Genomic DNA, 24,337 nt, shown 5'->3' on the forward strand with positions numbered 1-24,337 from the left:
GGATCAGAGATTAGTTTAATTTGGCATCAGGGTCAGCACGGATATTGTGGGCTGAAGGGCCTCTCCCTTTGCTCTGTTCTATGTTTCAGTACATCTGACAATATAGTAATGGTAATAAACTAGGAACTGGGGTATAGGGTACCCCAAAAAGTATTTTAATAATCCAGTTAACTTCTTTTAACAATATGGGTTGATGGATATATATATACATCAGTGCATTAAAGACATTCTCCCTTCTCACCATCAAAATAATGTTTAGAGTTACAGCACGCAAACAGGCCATTCGGCCCGCTGAGTCCATGCTGACCATCGATCACCTGTTCACATTAGTTTGATCTTATTCCACTTTCTCATCCACTCCCGACACTTTAGGGGCAATTTTACAAAGGTGGATTAATTACAAACCCGTACATCATTGAGATGTGTGAGGAAACCGGAGCACCCAGTGGTATCTCACGCGGTCACATGCAAACTCCACACAAAGAGCACCCGAGTTCGAGATCGAACCCGGGCCCGGGGTCTCTGGTGGTGTGGTTCTTCTAGTGGTGCTAGGCAGGAAGCTTCAAGGTGACTCCACAATTGAAAAGCACAACCTGTGGAACACCAGCCAATATTTGTTGCACCAGTGCCCAGACCAAGACTTGAACTGACAACCTTCTGAATCAAAGACAAGGCTGCTATCCATTGAGCCAGCCACGGCAGTCAGAAATGATCAGAGTTAGATTTGCACCTGCTAGGCATGGCCTGCAGCTGAAAGGGATTCGCAGGAACAAGACTAGTCAGCATTTACAGAGGAAATCACTTCCCACATGCTTGCTCACACTGGCTTTATCTTACACAGTGAAGTTTGGAGCTGCAGGATAGCTGACTGGGTGGCTCACAATCCAGCAATGCGGAGGCTAATGCTCAGATTATAGAATTATCATTCAGACTCTAAATTGGTCTCAGTTTTAAGCCTGTCGAATTTTAGTTGAGGGGGCGCGTCAGTGGATATGAGAGATGGGGAGTACGGATTCTAAAGCTTAACAGGGGACATAAAATGATTTAGTGTCAGTTTATCTCCTGTTGTGAAGTCAAATAAATAGAAATTTGCAGGAACAAAAAATTGCAGATGCTGGTTTATACCAAAGATGGACACAGTTGCTGCCTTACAGCGCCGGAGTCCCGGGTTTGATCCTGACTACGGGTGCTGTCCCTACGGAGTTTGCACGTTCTACCCATGACCTGAGTGGGTTTTCTCCGGGATCTCTGGTTTCCTCCCACACTCCAAAGACGTGCAGGTTTGTAGGTTAATTGACTTGGCATGATTGTAAATTGTCCCTAGTGTGTAGGATAGTGTTAGTGTGCGGGGATCGCTGGTCGGCGTGGACTCGAGGGGCCTGCTTCCGCGCTTTAATTCAACGGGTCACGCAGCATCTCTGTAGTAAACGGATAGGTGACGTTTCGGGTCAGGTCCCTTCGTCTGATTTGTCCCTGTCTTATAGCAAGATGCGCACTGTACATCCGGCCGGGTTTTGTTCTCTGAAGCCAATGGAGTGAAGGTTTCATGCACATTACGCTGACAATAACATCACGTGTTCAGCCCCAATGATGAACCTTCGAGGCAAGTAAGTCCCTCCAACTTCTCCACCCACCGCCCCTGATTTATATGGATGGATATTAATAATTGCATATCTGGAAAAATATGAGTGCCTCGCCACCAGCAATTACTCATTCTTAAACCGATTAACGGCGAACCCTCCCATTCCGATGGCTTATTTTTCAACAGAACCACTGCGGGCGACAGCTCCCAGCAGAGCTGGAAAAGGCAGAACAATGGCACAGGTTATTGTTGGGGATCGCAGTGGATTCAGTTACTAACTCCATAATGGGATTGACTGTTCTTATCAGTGACATTCACAAACACAGTGGGCTGTAAATCCATCCGAGGCTCAATGAAAGCTGAGGTGGAATTTGGCAACGCCCAGTGATGGGGATTTATCTCCGCTATGCTTTGCCAAGCATTCCTCTGTACAACATTTTTTAAGAGCAGACAACAGCCTACTTGCTTTAAGTGCAGGAAGACATTTAGATCAGCCACACAAAACAATTTTATGCTATTTCGGTGATAAGGAAGGTTCCGGAATAGAAACGTGCCCCTAGATCAGTAGCACGGTGGTGCAGCGGTAATGTTGCTGCCTCACAGCGCCAGAGCACCGGGTTCCATCCTGACCACGGGTGCTGACTGTACGGAGTTTGTACGTTCTCCCCGTGACCTGTGTTGGTTTTTGCACCGGGATCTCCGGTTTCCTCCCACACTACAAGGCCTTACAATTTGCAGGCTTATTGGCTTGGTATACGTGCAAATCGTCCTTCAGGGGCTGTCCCACTTGGGCGACCTAATCTGCAAGTTTAGAAGGGTGCATTCGACCTTCAAACTCGCAGCATGGTCGACACGTGGTCCTATGAGGTCGCTGGAACTCTCCTTCATGCTCGAGGGAAGTTCCCGAATACTCATGGCCTCAGCTAGGTCATGGAAAAAATTTCCACGAGTAAATTTGGTCGGCATGGCTCTTTTTAACTCGTAGTGTAGTGGAGTGGGGTCGCTATTTAGATACAGGCAGTCGAGGGCAGCCGTAGGCAATTTCCTTCGCTGACTTGATTTGCTCATTGGAATTTTCAGGACCAAGGAAGACCGACCAGTAGGTAAAATGCCCGCTAAATTTTAATATACTTCTTAAAAGTGTCTCCACTTCTTCTCTTCCACCCCTCCGCGCTCTCTAAAGGACTTACCATTACTGTGGCAGCCGTTTACCTTTCACTTCATCGCGGGTGTGTATTTCAGACAGCGCTCCCCCGCTTTCCCTGGCCCCTGCCCTAGCGATGTGTGTGTGTGTGTGTGTGCGTGTGCGTGTGTGTGTATGCATTCGGTCGATGCAGCCTGCGGTTTCAGCTCGAGGCTTTCCAGGCGAGTGCCGTCGAGTTTGAAAGTCAAAGACACTCTTCTGAACTCGCGGATTAGGTCACCCAAGTGGGACAGCCCCTTTATTGCATGTAGATAGCGTTAATGTACGGGGGTCGCTGGTCGGCGCGGACATGGTGGGCCGAAGGGCCTGTTTCCGTGCTGTACCTCTAAACTAAACTAATCCAGTCTGACGTGTATATGACTCCAAATCCCAACAGATGTGGTTGACTTAACGGATCGAGTTACTGAGTTCATAGATATCAGAAATGAGGAATGAGAAATGAGGAATAAACACTGCTTTGCCAGCAATATCCAATCATTGAATGCAATCAACACATCACAAACCTGAATTAGGCACCGTTAGTCGTCCACCCAGGCAGCCGAAGGTCCCACTGGCACCATACCCTGGATCTCGGGGCATGGTGCCAACATGTTGTGAGCTGAGAACCTTGTTCCTCATGTTCATGACCGCATTGTTGTCCCTGCTGTTGCTCCCTGGATATATCCCGGGCGCTGCGCCCCCTGCTGGCTCCATCCCACCCACCAGCATGGAGGAGGCCAGTGAGGAATTGTACACCTTGATCTTCAAGCTGGGCAGGGCGTCCAGGAGCGGCGAGTTGGTCATGGGTATCTTGTCAGCTGTGTCCTGCAGAGTGTACATCGGCCCTCGGTACGACCCAGCGTTGGCTGTCAGGTCGGGTTGGATCGAAGAGCCCAGCAGCTGGGAGTTGTCTGGAACAGGAGGGAAAACAAAACGTGGTGAGATTCCCAAGGCCCAAGATTCAACCTTCTCCTGCTCGTGCATCTCATTCCATTAGTACATCCCCAACTTCATGTGATCATTCTGCTTCACCTTGGTCACAAATCCTCAACACACCCCAAGGCACTTCTTTCTGCTGTACAGACAATAGACAATAGGTGCAGGAGTAGGCCATTCGGCTCTTCGAGCCAGCACCGTCATTCAACGTGATCATGGCTGATCATCCCCAATCAGTACCCCGTTCCTGCCTTCCCCCTATATCCCCTGACTCCGCTATCTTTAAGAGCCCTATCTAGCTCTCTCTTGAAAGTATCCAGAAAACCGGCCTCCACCGCCCTCTGAGGCAGAGAATTCCATAGACTCACAACTCTCTGTGTGAAAAAGTGTTTCCTCATCTCTGTTCTAAAAAATGTGTTTCCTCATATCAGTTCACTGATTCTAGAAATATTGGGTGAAGACCCACGTGAGGTATTGTAATATTCAAGGGTGGTGCTGTTTTATAGCGCCAGAAACCCGGGTTCGATCCTGACTACGGGTGCTGTCTGTACGGGGTTTGCATGATCTCCCTGTGACCACATGGGTTTTTTCCCGGGTGCTCTGGTTTCGTCCCACACACCAAAGACGTGTAGGTGTGTAGGTTTGTTGGTCAACAGGCTTCTGTAAATTGCCCTGAATGTGTGGGACAGAACAAAAATGGACTCGGTGGGCTGAAGGGCCTGTCTCCACGCTGTATCTCCAAGCTAAACTAAACTAAACAAATCTTTGACCTAACCAAAGTCTTACAGTCAACAGAGCCGTCATGGAAAATATCAAACGATTTTCATCTCCTACTTCTGCACTCGATGAAACTGAAAATCAATCCGTTTAACAAACAGTTGTGGCTCCACTCATTGTACGGCATTGCATTTCTATTGGCATCTAATCAACACAGCTAAATAGACCTGCCACGCAGTCAATGCCGCCAATGTCAGTGTCAGCTGTCACAAGGATAAGCCTTTGCAATGACTGTCGCTTTCATTAAAACAGGGTGAAAGCAATGACGTGGCCATGGATCGCGTGTCTTGCTTTAATCATTGAGCAAAGAAAGGGTTTGTGCCAGCAGTGACAGTGGGCGGTGCACTCACCTCTGTATCCAAGAGCTCTGGGCTTCCATCCCTAATGCAGAGACTGGAGCACAAAGTCCCTGCTAGTTCACCAAGGGCAGCAGTGAGGGCATCTTCACTAAGGTGGGTCTTCACCCAATATATCTAGAATCAGGAACTGTACAGCAAAAGATCCCAGAAAGAAGAGAGAAGTTTTCGTCCCCCCCCTCCACACCCCCTTCATGATTAGCAAAGGGGCGGGGGGGTGGTCAAAGATTACGGGGAGAGGGCTGGAGAATGGGGTTGAGAGGGAAAGATAGACCAGCCATGATTGAATGGCGGAGTAGACTCGATGGGCTGAATGGCCTAATTCTGCTCCTATGTCTTATCTAAGATGCTGAGGTTGTGAAAGGCTCCTTCAGGAACAGAGATCTTTCCTTCCTCCCAGCTGTGAAGAACCATGGTATATCTGGCAGCTGAATAAGTGTGAAGAAGGGTCTCAACCCGAAACGTCAGCCATTCCTTCTCTCCAGAGATGCTGCCTGTCCTGCTGAGTTACGCCAGCATTCTGTGTCTACGGGGGTAGCTGTGGGCAAGGCACTCGCTGCCTTTCACTTACCCTGCCGGGCTGTCTTGAAGTTGACGGGCTGGAAGCCCCCGGTGAGAGCAGCCGAGGAGTCGGTGATGTCGGTGTCAAAGTCTCGGCAGCTCCGCTTGTACACGATGATGCCAAGCACCAGCATGATGACCACGAAGATGAAGACGGCGACAATCAGACCCGCGTATAGAGCCACGTCGCCGGCCGAATCCACGGCTATTGAGATCAAGGGAAGAGAAGAGTCAAGAACGTTCAATCATCTGATGTACCAGGAGCGCAACAATGAAACAAGACCATTAACGCAATCACAATAAGCAAACATGCAATAAATTCATCATCTTCCCAGCCGTTATCAGGCAACTGAACCATCCTATTGCATCCAGAGTGGCCCTGAACTACCATCTATCTCATCGGGGACCCTCGGACTAATTTTGATCGGACTTTGCTGGCTTTAACTTGCATTAGTCAAGTCAAGTCAATTTTATTTCTATAGCACATTTAAAAACAACTCTCGTTGACCAAAGTGCTTTACATTGGTGCAGGTACTAACATGCTACATACAGTGGTACATAGATCAACAATACATACATAGATACATACATACAGCGCTCCCTCAGAGGACCTCAAGAAAGGCTTGAGAGTAAAGATGAGTTTTCAGTCTAGACTTAAACGAGTCGATGGAGGGGGCAGTTCTGATGGGAAGAGGGATGCTGTTCCACAGTCTAGGAGCTGCAACCGCTAAAGTGCGGTCGCCCCTGAGCTTATGCCTAGACCGCGGGATGGTCAGTAACCCCAGTTCGGCCGATCTGAGGGACCTGGAGGTGGTGTGGTGGGTTAGCAGATTTTTGATGTAGGTGGGGGCAAGCTTTGTATACATAAAGAAGCATCTTGAAATTGATTCGGAAACCGCACAGGGAGCGAGTGAGGAGAGGCCAGAATCGGGGCGATGAGGGTATTAAACGTAATTCCCTCATCATGTATCTGTACACTGTGAATGGCTCGATTGTAATCATGTGTTGTCTCTCGCTGGCTGGATTAGCGCGCAACGAAAGCCTTTCACTGTACCTCGGTACGTGCGACAATAAACTAAACTGAGTCATACTAGGTGACCAGACCATCATAGTGCAAAACCAATGCACTCCGTGCAACGAATAACAAAGTAGACCGTTGTGGCAGCAGGATTGTGGTTTTGGTTGTTCAGGAGCCCACTGGCGGAAGGTGTAGAAGCTATTCTTGAACCTGGTGGTCGCAGTTCTTAACCTCCAAAATCATCTTCCCCATGGTAGCAGCAAGATGAGAGCATGAATGCACCAGTGAGGTGCAGGGTACTTGATGATATTAGCTGCCTTTTTGAGGCACGGCATCCTGGAGATTCTTTCAGGATGAAGAGGTGATGGATGTTTTAATTGTCATTGAACGAGAAGTGCAGCTTGATGAGGAGCCACTCAAAGAGACCTTTAGCTGATCTTTAGCTGAAGAAAGAACTGCAGATGCTGGAAAAATCGAAGGTGGGCAAAAATGCTGGAGAAACTCAGCGGGTGAGGCAGCATCTATGGAGCGAAGGAATAGGTGACGTTTCGGGTCTTGACCTATTCCTTCGCTCCATCGATGCTGCCTCACCCGCTGAGTTTCTCCAGCATTTTTGTACATCTGATCTTTAGCTTAGTGCCCTTTCACTAAATGTACTTGACAAGGCTTCTTCTGCACAACCTACCCAAAATGCGACTCGCACTAGCTATAATGATGAGGGCAGTCAGTTTACAGATGCTTGGACAGTAAGCATTCAATCCGGAGAGACTGCAGCAGCATGTCAAAATGGGAGCTTCAGATTCAAGGACACGCAAGCAAGTAAACAGGGGTCTAAAAATGACTGCAACCACTATTTACTTGAAATTCACATCCCGGTTTTAGTGGACTCCCTTTGGCAACGGCCATGCATCAAAATTCAGCAACATTTCTTTTATTTCCTGAATTTTTCCAAAAGTCCCCAAGCATTGGACCAGAACACAGAACGCTGACGGCACAAAATCAAATCATTCATCCAGTCAATAGGACACAAAGTGCTGGAGTGACTCAACAGGTCAGGCGGCATGTCTGGAGAACATGGATAAGCAAATATTTCAGGTCAAGACCCTTCTGAAATGTCACCTTTCCAGGTTCTCCAGAGACACTGCTTGACCTGCTGAGTTACTCCAGCACTTAGTGTCCTTTTATGTCAACCAGCATCTGCAGTTCCGTATTTCTGCGTTCATCCCAGCAGGTCCATTCTGATTCTTTTGCTCCAAACAGGTCCCCTCTCCTCACACTTCAACGAAAACCCATTAATATATCCCTTTGTCTCGTTCCTCTTCACAGGGACTGACTGACTGACCTTCCCACTCTCGAAGGGATCTACCTGCAGGTGGCACTGCCTCAAGAAGTCAGTACTAGGCAGTCCTTCCTACTCAAGTAGGCAGCTAATGTCTTCAATGACCGGGGGTGGGAGATTGCAACCTTCACGTGGTCTGCCCTGTTTAGACAAATGCAATCAACCCGGCGTGCACATTCAAGTAAGATCAAATAGAACAAGTTGTCCTACAACTTTAGGCTGTGCATGCCATACGCAAGAAGAAGAAGAGGTCTTCAAAGACCCACATCACCAGTGCTCTTCCCACTGCCACCATCAAGAAGCCTGAGAACTGCGACCTCCAGGTACCAGAACAGCTGCCTCCCATCCATCCTGACTCCGGGTGCTGTCTGTACGGAGTTTGTACATTTCCCCCCGTGACCTGCATGGGTTTTCTCCGGGAGCATGTTTCCTACCATGCTCCAAAGACATACAGGTTTGTGGGTTAATTGGCTTGCTAGAATAGTAAGTTGTCCCAGGTGTGTATTGGATAGTTTTCGTGTGTGGGGATCGCTGGTCGGCGCAGACTCGGTGGGCCGAAGGGCCTGTTTCCACGCTGTATCTCTACATTAAACAAAGCCACAACCCACAACCCTATCAGCACCAAACCACTCCATATTTTGCACCATCACGGCCTAATTTCCCTGGTAAAACTCGACATTTATTGTACATTTATTTGTTGTTATTGATGTCCCAGTGAAGCTGCAGTGAAGCTTTCGTTGTTCCTGTTCATACACAGCGCATTTGACAAACACGCTTGCAAAGCCATAACAACCAAGGCTGCAGACCAAGAACTAGAAAGTGCAACCAGTTGGGGAGCTGTTCCACAACAGGGACAGGCATGATGGGCTGAATGGCCAACTGTGGGGCGTAAATATCCAATGCCAATAAAGAATATGTGATGTGCATAATTTGGTATAGATCAAGGGATCCACAGCAATTGGAATTCAGCCTTGAAATTCTAGCCCAAGTAGAGCAATACAACGATGTGTAGGAAGGAACTGCAGATGCCGGTTTAAACTGAAGATAGACACAAAAAGCTGGAGAGAAAGGCCTGTCCCACTTTCACCACCTAATTCACAACCTCTGCCGAGTTTGCCCTTGATTCATACTCGCAGCATGGTTGTCACGAGGTCGTAGGTAGGCCGTAGCAGGTCGTGATGCTAGTCGTAGGTACTCGTGGCATCAAGTAGGTCGGGGCGTTTTTCTATCCTGATGAAAAATGTCCACGAGTAAAAAAGGTCGTGAATTAGGTCGTGAAAGTGGGACAGGCCCTTTACTCAACGGGTCAGACAGCATCTCAGGAGAAAAGGATCCCAGTCAGGAGAAGGGTCTCGACCTGAAACGTCACCTATTCCTTTTCTCCAGGGATGTTGTCTGACCTGCTGAGTTACTCCAGCCTTTTGTGCCTAACACCAATAAAAGATTGTCTCAATTTGTTTGCTCCTTTAACGTATTAGATCTGCAAGGTTGCATGAAAAAAAAGTAATTTGTTAATGTCTTTGCTTTAGCAGTCAAGACGGGAATTGTATCGCTAATTTCATGTACATCAGTCCTTGGGGAGTTCGACTAACATGGCAATCAGTGTTACACACGTTTTAGCATTGATTGGTCACCAACAGGCAGGGATCAAAGAGGCTTAGATTTAATTTAGTTCAGTTCAGAGATGCAGCACAAGAAACAGTCTCTTCGGCCCACCGAGTCCGTGCCAACCAGCGATCCCCGCACACTAACACCATCCTACACACACTAGGGACAATTTACCCATACACTAAGCCAATTAACCTACAAACCTGTACGTCTTTGGAGTGTGGGGGGAAACCGAAGATCTCGGAGAAAACCCATGGGAGAACGTGCAAACTCTGTACAGACAGCGCCCAAGTATGTATAGGATAGTGTGAGCGTGCGGGGATCGCTGGTCGGCGCAGATCGCTGGTCGGGATCGAACCCGGGTCTCCGGCGCTGCAAGCGCTGTCAGGCGGCAACTCTACCGTTACGCCACCGTGCCGAACCTCGCGTTCGTTACAACAAGGCGCTTAGCTCTCTCACTCCCTCGCCTTCCTTCCCTCCCTCGGTCACTCTCTCTTTCTCTCTCTCTTTCCCCCTTTGCTCTCTCTTTTGCTCATTCACACCATTTGCCCACATTCGCATTCTCTCCCCTTCACTCCCCCCCCCTCTCCTTTACCTTCATATCTCAGGGGGGTTAACAAACGGGAGGGAAATCTTGCACCAGTCCCAATGTCTGTCTGACACACACACACACACACACACACACACACACACACACACACACACACACACACACACACACACACACACACACACCCACCGCTGTCATAAATGGCCAAAAGAAACAGAAATAATAACTTTGAAATAATGAAATGGAAACTTACTAGGGTTTCTGGGTTCATTTAATAGCTTTTTATCTGTTAAAAAGAAAACGAAAATAAAATCAACGTGGGGAAACAAAAAGAAATGAAACTGAATAAATTGACAAAAAATGAAATACCTGTAAATTAAACAAAAAATACAGTTCTGTATGTATCCAGGGAAAAGCTGACAAGGCATGCAAGAACCAATTTGGGGATTCGATTCGGAAAATTAAACGGATGCAGTGAACTAAATGGAAGAAAACATGATGGTAGAGACTGTGAATTTTAGTCCTGTAACCTGACCCCCAAGACGTGTCTAACAGTCACAAATAAAGGGCCTGTCCCACTTACGTGACCTTGGCACGCAAATTACGCGACCTCGAGGTCGCGTAATTTGCGTGCCAAGGACACGTAAGTGGGACAGGCCCTTGACTCTCTTCACCGATGCAACTAAGGAGTGCCGACCTCTACGCAGGGAAAACAGAGACACCTTTGTGTAAAAAGACTCAAAACAGAGAAGGAAAGATATGCTCCTTTGCCTGCCCACAAGGCGACATCCATCTTTTGCTGCTATATTAATTGGGCGTTTTCACGGAGCTCTGGAGAAACAGAACAGCAAGAGGGTTCACGGAGCTGGGTCTGATTCAGATTCAGATTCAAACGTTATTGTCATTGTGCAGTGTACAGTACAGAGACAACAAAATGCAGTTAGCATCTCCCTAGAAGAGCGACATAGAATATGAGCAATAAATATATATATGTACATAGTCATCGTAGGGCAATTTATTTCAGGGGAAGGAGTGTCCGGAAAAGGGGGGGGGGGGGTGACTGGCAATCACCGAGGCACAGAGTTAAGTAATGTAACAGCCGCAGGGAAGAAGCTGTTCCTGGACCTGCTGGACCGGCAACGGAGAGACCTGTAGCGCCTCCCGGATGGTAGGAGGGTAAACAGTCTGTGGCTGGGGTGAGAGCAGTCCTTGACGATGCTGCACGCCCTCCTCAGACAACGCTTGCTTTGGACAGACTCAATGGAGGGGAGTGAGGAACCGGTGATGCGTTGGGCAATTTTCACCACCCTCTGCAGTGCTTTCCGGTCGGAGACAGAGCAGTTGCCACACCATACTGTGATACAGTTGGTAAGGATGCTCTCGATGATGCAGCGGTAGAAGTTCACCAGAATCCAATAATCCAAACATGCTGCCCATTAATCACTGCGGGCGCCTGGCTGTGGAACAACGGACTCCCAAGTGAAGAAAACCATAGCAGAGTCTCTGAACTGCGAGTTCGGGAAATTTGAACGAATCATTAGCAATGGATTGGGGGAAGGAAACGCAAATGCTGGATTTCACCGTAGACACAAAATACTGGAGTAACTCAGCAGGACAGGAAGCGTCTATGGAGAGAAGGAATGGGTGACGTTTCGGGTCGCGACCCGACTTCAGACTCGAGTCAGGGGAAAGGCAAACTAGAGGTGGATGGATCATTGGCATGTACGCCAAACGGGAAGCAGGGAAACCAGGTCGTCCACTGATCCGGTCAAGAATTCCCACTTAGTTCTGAGTCCTGATTCTTGATCCAAACAATCATTGGGAATACACCTGGAGGGGCTCTCACTGTCTGACGGGCGATAGCAAGAGATGATTTGTTCTAACAACCACACAGTGATGAACAGTCTCTCAATGTACTTATTCACAGATGTGGAGAGGATGTTTCCACTGGTGGGAGAGTCTAGCACTAGAGGCCATAGCCGCAGAATTAAAGGACGTTCTTTTCGGAAGGAGACGAGGAGACATTTCTTTAGTCAGAGGGTGGTGAATCAGTGGAATTCTTTGCCACAGAAGGCTGTGGAGGGAGAGAGGGAGGGGAGGGGGAGAGGGGAGAGGGGGAGAGGGGGGGAGAGGGGAGGGAGGGGGAGAGGGAGGAGAGGAGGATGGGGAGATAGAGGGAAACATACCTGTGATGGGCGAGTTTTTTGTACTGGGCACTTTTGAGATGTTCTTCGACGAGTTTCGGGAGGACACAAAGGAAGTGTTGGAGGGGGGGGGGAGAGGGGGGGGGAGAGGGGAGGGAGAGGGGGAGAGGAGAGGGAGGGGGAGGGGGGGAGAGAGGGGAGAGAGGGAGAGAGGGAGAGAGGGAGAGAGAGAGGGAGGGGGAGAGGGGGAGAGAGGGGGGAGGGGGGGGAGGGGGGGAGAGGGAGAGGGGAGGGGGAGAGGGGAGACAGGGGAGGGAGACAGATGTGTTGGAAGCTGAGTACACACAGATCCACCATGGGTGTGTGGCCCATACCCTGTGTTGGGGGAACAGGTTCACTGGGTCCTTCGCCGTGTGAGTTTCCGTCCACGTATCCCCGAGTTTCATATCGAGCTGACGCAAGGCTGTGTTTTATTTCTGGAAGCAGCGCTGGTTAAGAAGGTCCTGGGCCGTGTGTGTGTGTGTGTGTGTGTGTGTGTGTGTGGGCAAGGTGGGGATTGCCTGTTTAATCAGCAGGCAGTCTGAGCTGCGAGAATGTCAAATAACTCTGAATCCATACATGAGTGCAAGTTGTTTATTAAGAAAGCACACAGAGCTCAAATACATAGGTGTTGTAAGCTCAAGCTCTACAATGAACCTCCCTAGAGGCTGGACAAGCGGGCTAGATAATATATGAGTCTCTAAACCAGGTAGCTATTTGTGAGTGTTCAAGAAGGAACTGCAGATGCTGGAAGATCGAAGGTACACAAAATTGCTGGAGAAACTCAGCGGGCGCAGCAGCATCTATGGAGCGAAGGAAATAGGCAACGTTTCAGGGCCGAAACCCTTCTTCAGATTTTGTGTACCAGCTATTTGTGAGTGCAGTGGTATGCAGTAAAACATGACATGGATCAGGTCAACTAGTACGGACTGATCTACATCCTCCTTCTTAAGTATAATAAATCATACAACTAAATAAGCGTACAACTAAAACTTCCAATGTACAATAGGAAGATATAAATCGTGACTCAAATCGCGACGCAACCGTGAAGGATATGAATAAGGAGGAATACAATGATGCCCTTGGTAAAGGGGACCTGTAATCAGTATTTAATACAGTCTTTGTGTTTAGGGTTAGGCTGCCAAACCCGTCCTATAGGCGTGCGGTGCAGCCCCTCTGTTAGAGGGGCGAGTGACATCATATCAGGTGGTGGTTCAACAGTCTTTGTAGGAGACTTCACGGATGACATCAGCGGCAGTCTCTTGGCCTCGCGCATCCAGTACTGCAGGGGGCGTACACGGGCAGCATCATGTCCCGCCAGATTGAGAAATATAGACGCTTGGGTGTGGACAGACTTGCCTCGGTGCCCCGCTGCCATGTGGATATCATAGTCCTCCTCGAAAACTCCCCATCGCTCGTCGATATATCCCCATCAAAGACGAGTGGTTCTGGCTGGCGACAGTCATGGCAAAGACTGTGAAAGGTCGGCAAAATCAGCGAAGACGTTGATCCGAGGCGTTCCCGTGACTTCTGACACCATGTGAGAATGTCTCACAATCCATACATGAGTATAAGTTGTTTATTAAGAAAGCACACAGAGCTCAAATACATAGGTGTTGTAAACTCAAACTCTACAACGAATCTCCCTAGAGGCTGGACAAGCGGCTAGATAATGTGTGAGACTCAACCAGGTAGGTGTTTGAGTGTGCAGTGGTATGCAGTAAAACGTGACATGGATCAGGTCAACTAGTACTGACTGATCTGCACAAGCGCACACATTGCAAGCTCAGCATCCGTCTGATGTGCCCAGCTCTCACCTGCTGCTTGTACCCATACCCCTGCAGAGAAATCCATCTAATTGCAAGCTGTGTGTGTGTGTGTGTGTGTGTGTGTGTGTGTGTGTGTGTGTGTGTGTGTGTGTGTGTGTGTGTGTGTGTGTGTGTGTGTGTGTGTGTGTACGTGTGTGTGTGTGTGTGTGTGTGTGTACGTGTGTGTGTGTGTACGTGTGTGTGTGTGTGTGTGTGTACGTGCGTGTGTGTGTGTATGTGTGTGTGTGTGTGTGTGCGTGTGCGTACGCGTGTGTGTGTGTGTGTGTGTACGTGTGTGTGTACGTGCGTATGTGTACGTGTGTGTGTACGCGTGTGTGTGTGTGTGTGTGTGTGCGTGTGCGTACGCGTGTGTGTGTACGTGTGTGTGTGTGCGTGCATGTGTGTGTTTTTCTTTCTACTTACTCCGCAAGCAGCGCCCGTCTGTGCAGTTTTTAGACTCCAGGACCGGCCCGATGCAGTCCTTGCCCCCGTTTTTGGGTGACGGGTCCGTGCACTCACGGCTCCTCCAGTGCGTGCAATCGGTATTGCAGGCAGACCACTTACTCCAACCCGTCCAACCCCCGTCAACTGCGGGACAAAACAGGAGTTAAAACCGCGGGGCCGCAGTTACAACTGGACCCGGCGCGAACCGCAGACCAGCAAGTCTGAAGAAGGTTCCCGACCCGAATCATCACCCATTCCTTCTCCCCAGAGATGTTGCCTGTCCCATTGAGTCACCGCAGCTTGTTGGGTCCATTTTCTGCGTAAAGCACTGTTTAGTTTAGTGATACAGGTGCAGAAACAGGCCCTTCAGCCCACCGACCAACAATCTAGCACAATCCTACACACACTAGGGACAATTTAAATTTATACCAAAGCCAATTACCTACAAACCTGTACGTCTTTGGTTTATGGGAGGAAACCAGAGCTCCCGGAGAAAACCCACGCAGTTCCCGGTGTACAGACAGCACCCATAGTCACAACTCTACCGCTGCGCCACCGTGCCACCCTCACAGTTACGCATGTGGAATGAGCCAGACCAAGTTCACATCAACTAACCATCAAGTAGCCGTTCACCCCAGTTCCATGTCATCCCATTTTCTCATCCACTCCCCAGGGACAATTTACAGAGGCTAATTGATCTGCAAACCTGAGGGGTGACTTTTTCACACAAAGGGCGGTGGGTGTATGGAACAAGCTGCCAGAGGAGGTGGTTGAGGCTAGAACATTTAAGAAACAGTTAAACAGGTACATAGATAGGACAGGTTTGGAGGGATATAGACCAAATGTGGGAAGGTGGGACTATGTTGGCCGTTGTGGGCAAGTTGGGCCGAAGGGCCTGTTTCCATGCTGGATCACTCTATGACTCTATGAAAGGGAATATATAAAGCCATCTTCACCATCCTTGCACCCCTGTGATTCATGTCCATTCATTGACTAACGAAGGTGGATTGCAAATAGTGCTGATGAGCTAATACTACCACAGGGATGGTTAGAGTGTGGACTGTTGGTGCTGACGTGAAGCACCGCTGCTTCCGACACCTCACCTGGGCACATGGTGGTGCATCCGATCTTTTGAAAGGTCTGCCCATCGCAGAAGGTCCCGCCGTTGAGAGGCGCTGGGTTGGTGCAGGACCTGGTCCGCTTCTGCCAGCCTCGCCCGCAGCGATTGTTACACGATGACCACTCTGTCCAGGTCGACCAGCCTCCGTTCACTGTTGCCAGGGCAAGGGAGGACGGGAAGAGGGAAACGAAACAATCAGAGATACGAGTAGGAAGAAACTGCTGATGCTGGTTTACTCCCGACAATAAGACACAAAATGCTGGAGTAACTCAGCGGGACAGGCGGCAGCTCTGGAGAGAGGGAATTGGTGACATTTCAGCTTGAGACCCTTCTACATACTGGAGATTCATATCAGAGATATGATATCCAATCAAAGGTTATTGGGTTAAAACAAGGAACTGCAGATGCTGGGTTGCATAAAAAGACACAAAGTGCTGGAGTAATGCATGGATCAGCCAGCATCCTGTTTAGTAGGTTTATTTGATTCATATGGGGGGTTTCAGGGGTTATAGGCCAAAGGCAGGAGAATGGGGTTGAGAGAGAAAGATAGATCAGCCATGATTGAATGGCGGAGTAGACTCGATGGGCTGAATGGCCTAATCCTGCTCCTAGAACCTATGTACTATCCCTAGAGAACATGGATAGGTGATGTTTCAGGTCGGGACCCTTCGTCACTGCAGGACTTTGTGTCTTTTTATTGGGTAGGAAGGTTGTCCACCTGCAGAAGAGCACAAATATATACGCACTAGTGGTCTTGCCAGCAGTGAATGGGATAGACTGCCCTTCTCCCACCTTGTATGCTAAAATCAGCCAAGAGCAAATTATCAATGTCAGGCTCCTGTGGAAGATGCGGATTTAGCCATTTCCGACATTTATTGCAAATTTTACTTTAGTTTAGAGATGTACTTTAGTTTAGTTCACAGCCCACCGAGCCCACACCGACCAGCGATCCTCACTCATTAACACTGCCCTGCACACACTAGGGACAATTTGCATTTATACCAAGCCAATTGACCTACAAACCTGTACGTCTTTGGAGTGTGGGAGGAAACCGAAGATCACGGAGAAAACCCACGCAGGAGGGGGGAACGTAAAACTCCGTTTGACACAGACAGCACCCATAGTCGGGATCAAACCTGCATCTCTGGAGCCGAAAGCACTGTGAGGCAGCAGCTCTACCTCTGTGCCTCCGTGCACCCCAAATAAGAACCCTCATTAGGGTGCCCTTATAAGATATCCAACACCTGCAGGTTTTGCCTGTTGTTCCAGAGAAAATTGATTCAACTGATACCTGGAACAATGGGAAGAGCAAGAAGCAATTCAATCCTCAAGCCTGTCCTGCACTCGAGTATATCACGGCTGTGTCATGTGGTATTGCCTTCATTGGTTGTGCCGTTGAGTACGAGTCAGGATGTCATGATGAAGCTTTATCGGGCTTTGGTTCGCCAGCATTTGGAGTTTTGCTTGCAGTTCCAGCTAGCCACCCCGTTACAGGAAGGAGAATGGTGGGGATCTTACAGAGGTGTATAAAAATCACGAGGGGAATAGCTAAGGTGAATGCGTGGAGTATTTTACCCAGGGTAGGGGAATCAAAAACTAGAGGACGTAAGTTTAAGATGAAAGGCTTGAAGACATAGTTTTAATATGCCCCTGAGGGGCAACTCTTTCACTCAGTGTATTGAACGTTGCCAGAGGAGGCAGAGACTTGTAAGACCCCTGTCCCACTTAGGAAAACTGAACGGAAACCTCTGGAGACTTTGCGCCCCACACAAGGTTTCCGTGCGGTTCCCGGAGGTTTTTGTCAGTCTCCCTACCTGCTTCCACTACCTGCAACCTCCGGCAACCACCTGCAACCGCACGGAAACCTTGGGTGGGGCGCAAAGTCTCCAGAGGTTTCCGTTCAGGTTTCCTAAGTGGGACACAGGGGCATTAACAGTATAAAGACACTTGGGACAGGTATATCGATAAGAATAGGATAGGGACCAAACATGGGCAAATGGGACTAACTTTGATGGGGCATATTCAACAGCATAGACGGCTTGGGCCGAAGGGCCTGTGTCGGGGAAGTACGACTGTGACTAAATATTTCATACCCATTCTATCATAAATAGGAGCAGTATCTGCCCAAGAAGACTGGTCAAAGCTAGTTGGCTTTTACAAGGGAAGGTTGCAACCAGCAGTGGTGAGAGCAGTGGATGGCTGGGGATGTAGTGAGAGGCTGAGTGTGGGGTTAATATTAACATCGCTTGCTGTGATCAATTATCAATGACCCATCTGCCGACATCTGTTAGTCTTCCTCAGACAATTAATCACGCATCACTCTCGACATGCTGTGTGTAACCACAAGGTAGACTTGGGATGCTGGATGGTAGGAAATGTGCCTGGATCAATCAATCCAGCAATCACATTAAAATTGTATCAGATCCTTTTGGCAATTCCTTTTAGAAAAGGCATGAGGCCTCCATGAATTATTCCATACTATTTATTTCCGACTGTGTATATTTAAAGGATCTGTTGCAGGAGCTGGTGCATTCTCTCCGGCATCCTGCACGGGTAACAGGAAGGTGAGTCAGGGGAGAAACAGGGCACGAGGTACCTGCCCACCTTACCCAGCTGGCAGTGTAGGAAGGAACTGCAGATGCTGCTTTAACCCGAAGATAAGACACAAAGCACTGGAGTAACCAGCGCTGGGTCAGACAGCATCTCAGTCTGAAGAAATGTCCCGACCCGAAACGTCACCTATTCCTTTTCTCCAGAGATGCTGCCTGACCCATAGAGTTACTCCAGCTTTTTGTGTCTATCTTAGCCAGCTGGGTGTGCTTCTTGGAGCTGTGATATGAACAGGTCCGCTAGGCAAGGGAGAGCTCGAACCCAGCTCCCTGGCCATGAGGAAAGGGGAGAGATTACAACTTTGCTTGGTAACATTCGGTAAGATCTCTTCCCGAGTTTTATTCCACTGAAATGGAATCAGTGACATGTTACACGGAATTACCAAGGAAGTTAATTGATACATCCTGTGGGGCGCTCCTTGAATTAAAAAGTGTGTATAGTAAAATAAGAGTAACATCCAAATAGTCAGAGGGTGGTGAATCTGTGGAGGTCTTTGCCACAGAAGGCTGTGGAGGTCAAGTCAGTGGATATTTTAAAAGCAGAGATAGATAGGTTCTTGATTAGTGCGGGAGTCAGAGGTTATGGGGAGAAGGCAGGAGAATGGGGTTTGGAAGGAGAGATAGACCAGCCATGATTTAATGGTGGAGGAGACTCGATGAGCCGAATGGGCTAATTCTACTCCGATTCCTTGTGAACTTGAACCAAGTTTCACATTCAATGTCCTCACTTCCTTGGTCCTCTCTGTAACTGCTACGTAGTCTTGTTGATGGCAGGCTCGGTCAGCTGTGGTCGGTTTAGCCACCCCTTCAGCAGAAGCATCGACTACCCATTTCCTCTGTAGCACCTAACCGCAAAATGAGCCGAACCTCTGTGCTGCGTCTACTTTGTATCACCTCGTCCCCCCTCTCCGTCACCCCTTGCCCTCGACTTAAACTGCACTATTCCCTGGACCGACTCCTAACGCAGCCTTAAATTTAGCAGAGTCGTGAGAAAATGCAGATAAAAACCTTTAAACTAAAAGCTAAAAGCAGGTTAAGCACTTGGGCATTTAAGGAACATAGCACAACTGTAATGGACTCATTAAATTCATAAGCCTGGAAATTGCCGTGTATAAAATTATAGTAACAACGTTTTAATGCAATGATGGTGCCCAATCTTCGGGGAGATGTTATTCCGTTTTATGTGGGGAAGGCAAGCCAAGCAAAGGTTCAGAACGGGAGGGGGTGGGGCTGAGAGGTGAAGGGAAGGGCAGACAAAATTGAGGCAGCCCAACTAATGGACTGTGCTAACAAAGTTCAATCTTAAGGCCATAAATGATAGGAGCAGAATGAGGCCATTCAGCCCTTCAAGTCTACTCTACCATTCAATCAGGGCTGATCTATCTTCTAATCCCATTCTCCTGCCTTCTCCCTGACACCCATACTCATCAAGAATCTATCTATCCCTGCTTTAAAAATATCCATTGACAGCCTCCACGGCCTTCTGTGGCAAAGAATTACGTATCAGCATGCATCTCGACTGGAGAAAGATAATCATTGAAGATGATTGGGCGTAGAGTAGAGTTGCCAACTGCCCCGCATTAGCCAGGACATCCCGGCATTTTGGGCCAAATTGGTTTGTCCTGTACGGGACTGCCATTGTCCGTATTTGACTGCTACTGCTCTGGTCAAGGGGACTGTCAGGTCGGAGTGTCCACGTCCGGCCACAACTCACCCGTCCCCACGCAGTGCAGCAGCAGCGCCTCGCCCGTGGCCCCGTCGGTGTGCAACCCGGCCAGCTCTCCGACCTTCGGACCTTCGCTCACCGCCGACACCACCAACCCTCCTTCTCATGGCCGATCCTCAGCTGGCCTACCGGCCGGGCTTTGTGTGCAGTCCAGCACCCGGGCCAACTCATCATTCACGGAGCCCAGGCTGAGTCGGTCAACGAATTGCCGTTGGGAATTTGTCCTGTATTTTGACCTTTTGTCCCTTATTTGGGAGCGGGAAATTGGCAAACCTACCTATGAGGATCCTGCCCAGAGCAAGTTCTGCAGTTATACCCTAAAGGGCCTGTCCCACTTGGGTGTTATTTGCGTGTCATTTACGCAACATCATTTATGGCATGCATTATGCACGCATGGTGTGTGGTGAGACGTTGTGGCGTAGGCAGTGACGCACGGTAGTGCGCGGCGCCCCAAGATTTGGGGATTCTAAAAATCCTTGTGCGCAACCTACGTCCTTGTGCGCAAATGACGCCCAAGTGGGAGAGGCCCTTAAGGATGTCACCACTCCGAGTCTGGTGATACCTCCCTCATTGATGCCGTATACACGCAGGACATGCTGAAAAGAGGCAAATATATTGAGACAATTAACAAACGTCAACGCTTACCGTATACAACCACCGTAGCGGTGGTACTACGTCTCTTGGCAACAATGTTCTTGGCCACACAGGTATAGTTGGCTGTGTCGGACAGGCGGGCTTGTTTGATGATCAGGTTGTGGTCAATGGTGATGAGGAAGTTGGTGTCTTGGATCGGATTGATAATGTCATCATTCTTCAGCCATTCCACCTGGGTCAGATCAATGGACAGCAGGTTAGTAGCAGTGTCCTTCAGAATCAACATGATGGCCAAACGATTACATTGGTCGCCCAGTTTACAAACACTTCTGTCTTTGAGTCAGGTTCCACAGCGGTGCAGAGGGGACTTAGCCAGGACTCGAGGGGCTGAGCTACAGTGAGAGGATGAGCAGGCTCGGACTTTATTCCTTGGAATGCAGCAGCATAAGGGGTGATCTTATAGAGGCGTATAAAATCATGAGGGGACTTGATAAGGCAAATGCACAGTATTTTACCCAGAATAGTTGAATCAAGAACCAGGGGACAGAGGCTTAAGGTGAGTGGGAAAAGTTTTATGGAACGTTAAACATAAAGAGTTTATGGAACCAGCTGACGGAGAAGGTAGTTGAGGCAGTGTTCTCTGGAAAGAACACTTCCACCTGACCCTAATGCCCCTGTCCCACTTAGGAAACCTGAACGGAAACCTCTGGATACTTTGCGCCCCACCCAAGGTTTCCGTGCTTTTCCCGGAGGTTGCAGGTGGTTGCCGGAGGTTGCAGGTAGTGGAAGCAGGTAGGGAAGACTGACAAAAACCTCCGGGAACCGCACGGAAACCTTGGGTGGGGCGCAAAGTATCCAGAGGTTTCCGTTCAGGTTTCCTAAGTGGGACAGGGGCATAACCCTGTTTTTGTCTCCAGGCCACAGCCTGTCGCAAAAGTCGAGTACAACACACAAGTGCTAGTAATTATGTTTTTAGTTTTGGAGATACAGCGCGGAACCTGGCCCTTCGGCCCACCGAGCCCATGCCACCCAACGATCCCTGCATATTAACACTATCCTACACCCACTAGAGACAATTTACATTTACACCAAGCCAATTAACCTACAAACCTGTACGTCTTTGAAGTTTGAGAGGAAGCCAAAGATGTCGGACAAAACCCACACAAGATACGGGGAGAACGTCCAAACCCCGTACAGACGCACCCGTAGTCTCTGGCGCTGCAAGGCAGCAACTCTGCCACTGCACCACCATGCCGCCCCTTTATGTACACTCTATGCACGCAAAGGGGATAAAATTTCCACTGCGCTTATTCAGTGACCACTTATTTGTTATCTCATGTCAAGCTCGATCCAAATCAATGCCAATATCTCGAGGTCACATTCCTCCCAGATACCATTAAGATGTAACAAATGGCCAGTATCGTCGACTAGATTTATCTCAATTGACCTTTGTCTCATCTCCACTCTTCCATCGCCCGTTATTTAATCAATAGAATTAAAGATATCAATTATTTTATCAAATGATGATATTTGCAGGTTGCCTGGCCTTCAGCTCCCAGAGAAACTCACTCGAGTGTGCAATTTAATCTGTTCTGGGGAAAGAATCATTTGATCCAGAAATGGAGCTCAGTAAGCAAGATTCTATTTTCATTAGGTTTTAATGCATTTCTAATTAATCTGTTTCCATTCACACAGTTACAAGTGTTCACTGATTAATTGGCCTGACTACAATGTTTGTTAGCCCTTTAATCTTCCCTCACTACATTGACTTATTAAAATGAGTGGCAGTAAATTGGGAGCCATTCAACATACTCCCTTGCATGTCCCTTGTGAGCGTATCTGCAAGATGACGCAGTGCCTTGATATTTTGAGTCCTGCAGTGCCCACTGTGATGGCCTTTGAGAAACTCTTGCAGCAGCAGTTTATGCAGTCCCTGCATTAGAGATGGGGCCTCGATCAATGCAATATCAGAACAGAACTAAGGAGTATATATACGATGAAGTATAAAGGCAATTTTATTTTAAGTGCGTGCATCTTTCAGAAACCTGTAAATGTCAGCAGTCTTTGTTCTAAGTTGCAATTAAAATTTGTATTTACATAGCATCTTTCACATCTCTTATGCACGCGGATCAGTGCACCTCCAAGAACTATCGAGATGTTGGATACAATCAAGGACACGTCGGATAGCTTGACTGAAACCTTCACTATTACCCAGAGCATTCAATTTCTCCCGCACCAGTGTATATTGGACCATCCACGAAAAGCCAAAGACTTGTCCCAACCCCGGACTTGTCATTCCTTCTTCTCCCCACTCCTGTCGGGATGAAGAGAGAGAATGTGGAATCATGCATGACTATCCCGAACTTCAGCTGACTTACACACTTCATGGAAGATCTTCCTGGTGGAAAGATCATCCCAGGTACATTGTTAGCTAGTCGTGTTAACACGGCAGAGATATCCCATGTAGATGCTCAGGTTGCAGTGACAATCTCTTCAGGTCTGACATGTGGCACATTTATCAGCGCACTAATGCTTCTGCTGAGGCTGGCTAATTTGTCCCGATCATCCAGTAAATTAATCAGATGGACATGCTGTTCCCTCAATTGCCATTTCACACACTATTGGGCATCTTCGAATTGTGACGGCAGAATAATCCTAGCATTGCAGGATGCCAAAGCAGATGAACGAACAGTCACACAGAGTGCCTTACCTTGCCGTCGTTTTAACATTCACAACGGCTGATGGAAATATTTACAAAACACCCCTGGAGCTGTGGAGACAGGGGACTGGAACGCACTCAAGGTATTTAGTAGCTTTGCTGAAGCTGGTGACTGCTTTCACAGTTTTAACACCATTGACATTTGTGAGGGTGACATCCTAAGTGTGATAGGTGTAAACTAGACACAAGGGGGGGAGATAATTCCCCTCCATCTAGATGCTCCATAAAAAGCATTTTATTACGATGCATCACAGCTTGGTTTGGGAACAGCTCCATGCAAGACCGCAAGAAATTGCAGCGAATTGTGGACGCAGCCCAGACCATCACACAAACCAACCTCCCTTCCATTGACTCCATTTATCCTCGGCAAGGCCAGCAGCATAATCAAGGACAAGTCGCATCCTGGCCACTCCCTCTTCTCCCCTCTCCCATCAGGCAAAAGTTACAAAAGTGTGAAAACGCACACCTCCAGATTCAGGGACAGTTTCTTCCCAGCTGTTATCAGGCAACTGAATCATCCTACCACAACCAGAGAGCAGCCCTGAACTACGATCTACCTCAATGGTGACCCTCAGACTATCCATGATCGGACCTTGCTGGCTTTACCTTGCACTAAACGTTATTCCCTTTATTATGTATCTGTACACTGTAAATGACTTAATTGCGGACTGGTTGGCATGCAACAAAAGCTTTTCACACCAACTTGGTGCACATGGCAATAAACGAAACTAATACACATTGCAGCAGCTACACATTTGATGCATCTCACAAAATTCAGCTCAGTTGTAACATGGCTCAATTTTTGAGGCACAGTGTGGGACCACGTTGAGGTACCTCTACTTTGAATGTTTACGCTCCAGTGGCTGACACTGTCTTCTATCCCTGACTCTCTTTCATTGGATACAATAGTGACTGTGATCGTAGCAAGTTGGTGACCCATTCATAAAGAATCTTAAATATATAAGGTAGCAACTTACATTAGAAGGAACAGCACCTCATATTTTGCTTGGGCAGCTTACAACCCAGCGGTATTCATAGTGATCTCTCTAACTTCAAGTAATCCCTGCATTCCCTCTCAATCCACCCCTCCCCCACCCTAGTCATCCTGCCAGTTTCACTGTTCGCATCCATGTTATCACCTCTTCCAAGGCCAACAATGGACCATTGTGGGCTCCACCTTGGTCATCGGTGCCATCTCTGATTGTTTTGAACCTTTTTATACCT

The 24,337-nt window shown here is 48.4% G+C and overlaps 1 protein-coding gene across 2 annotated transcripts in view; it reads right to left on the reverse strand.

Moving 5' to 3' along the window:
* The window catches only part of unc5b (unc-5 netrin receptor B), a 196,292-nt gene that overhangs the window by 19,911 nt on the left and 152,044 nt on the right, over positions 1–24,337 (reverse strand). For both annotated transcript variants that reach the window (XM_055661770.1, XM_055661769.1), the window contains 6 exons: positions 20,446–20,626; positions 15,449–15,616; positions 14,325–14,489; positions 10,164–10,196; positions 5,406–5,600; positions 3,290–3,676 (listed from right to left, as the gene is read on the reverse strand). In XM_055661770.1, coding sequence (XP_055517745.1) covers positions 3,290–3,676; positions 5,406–5,600; positions 10,164–10,196; positions 14,325–14,489; positions 15,449–15,616; positions 20,446–20,626 — 1,129 coding nt within the window. The remainder of the gene's footprint in view (positions 1–3,289; positions 3,677–5,405; positions 5,601–10,163; positions 10,197–14,324; positions 14,490–15,448; positions 15,617–20,445; positions 20,627–24,337) is intronic.

The sequence above is a fragment of the Leucoraja erinacea genome, chromosome 34 (assembly GCF_028641065.1).
Source record: "Leucoraja erinacea ecotype New England chromosome 34, Leri_hhj_1, whole genome shotgun sequence".
Taxonomy (NCBI): domain Eukaryota; kingdom Metazoa; phylum Chordata; class Chondrichthyes; order Rajiformes; family Rajidae; genus Leucoraja; species Leucoraja erinaceus.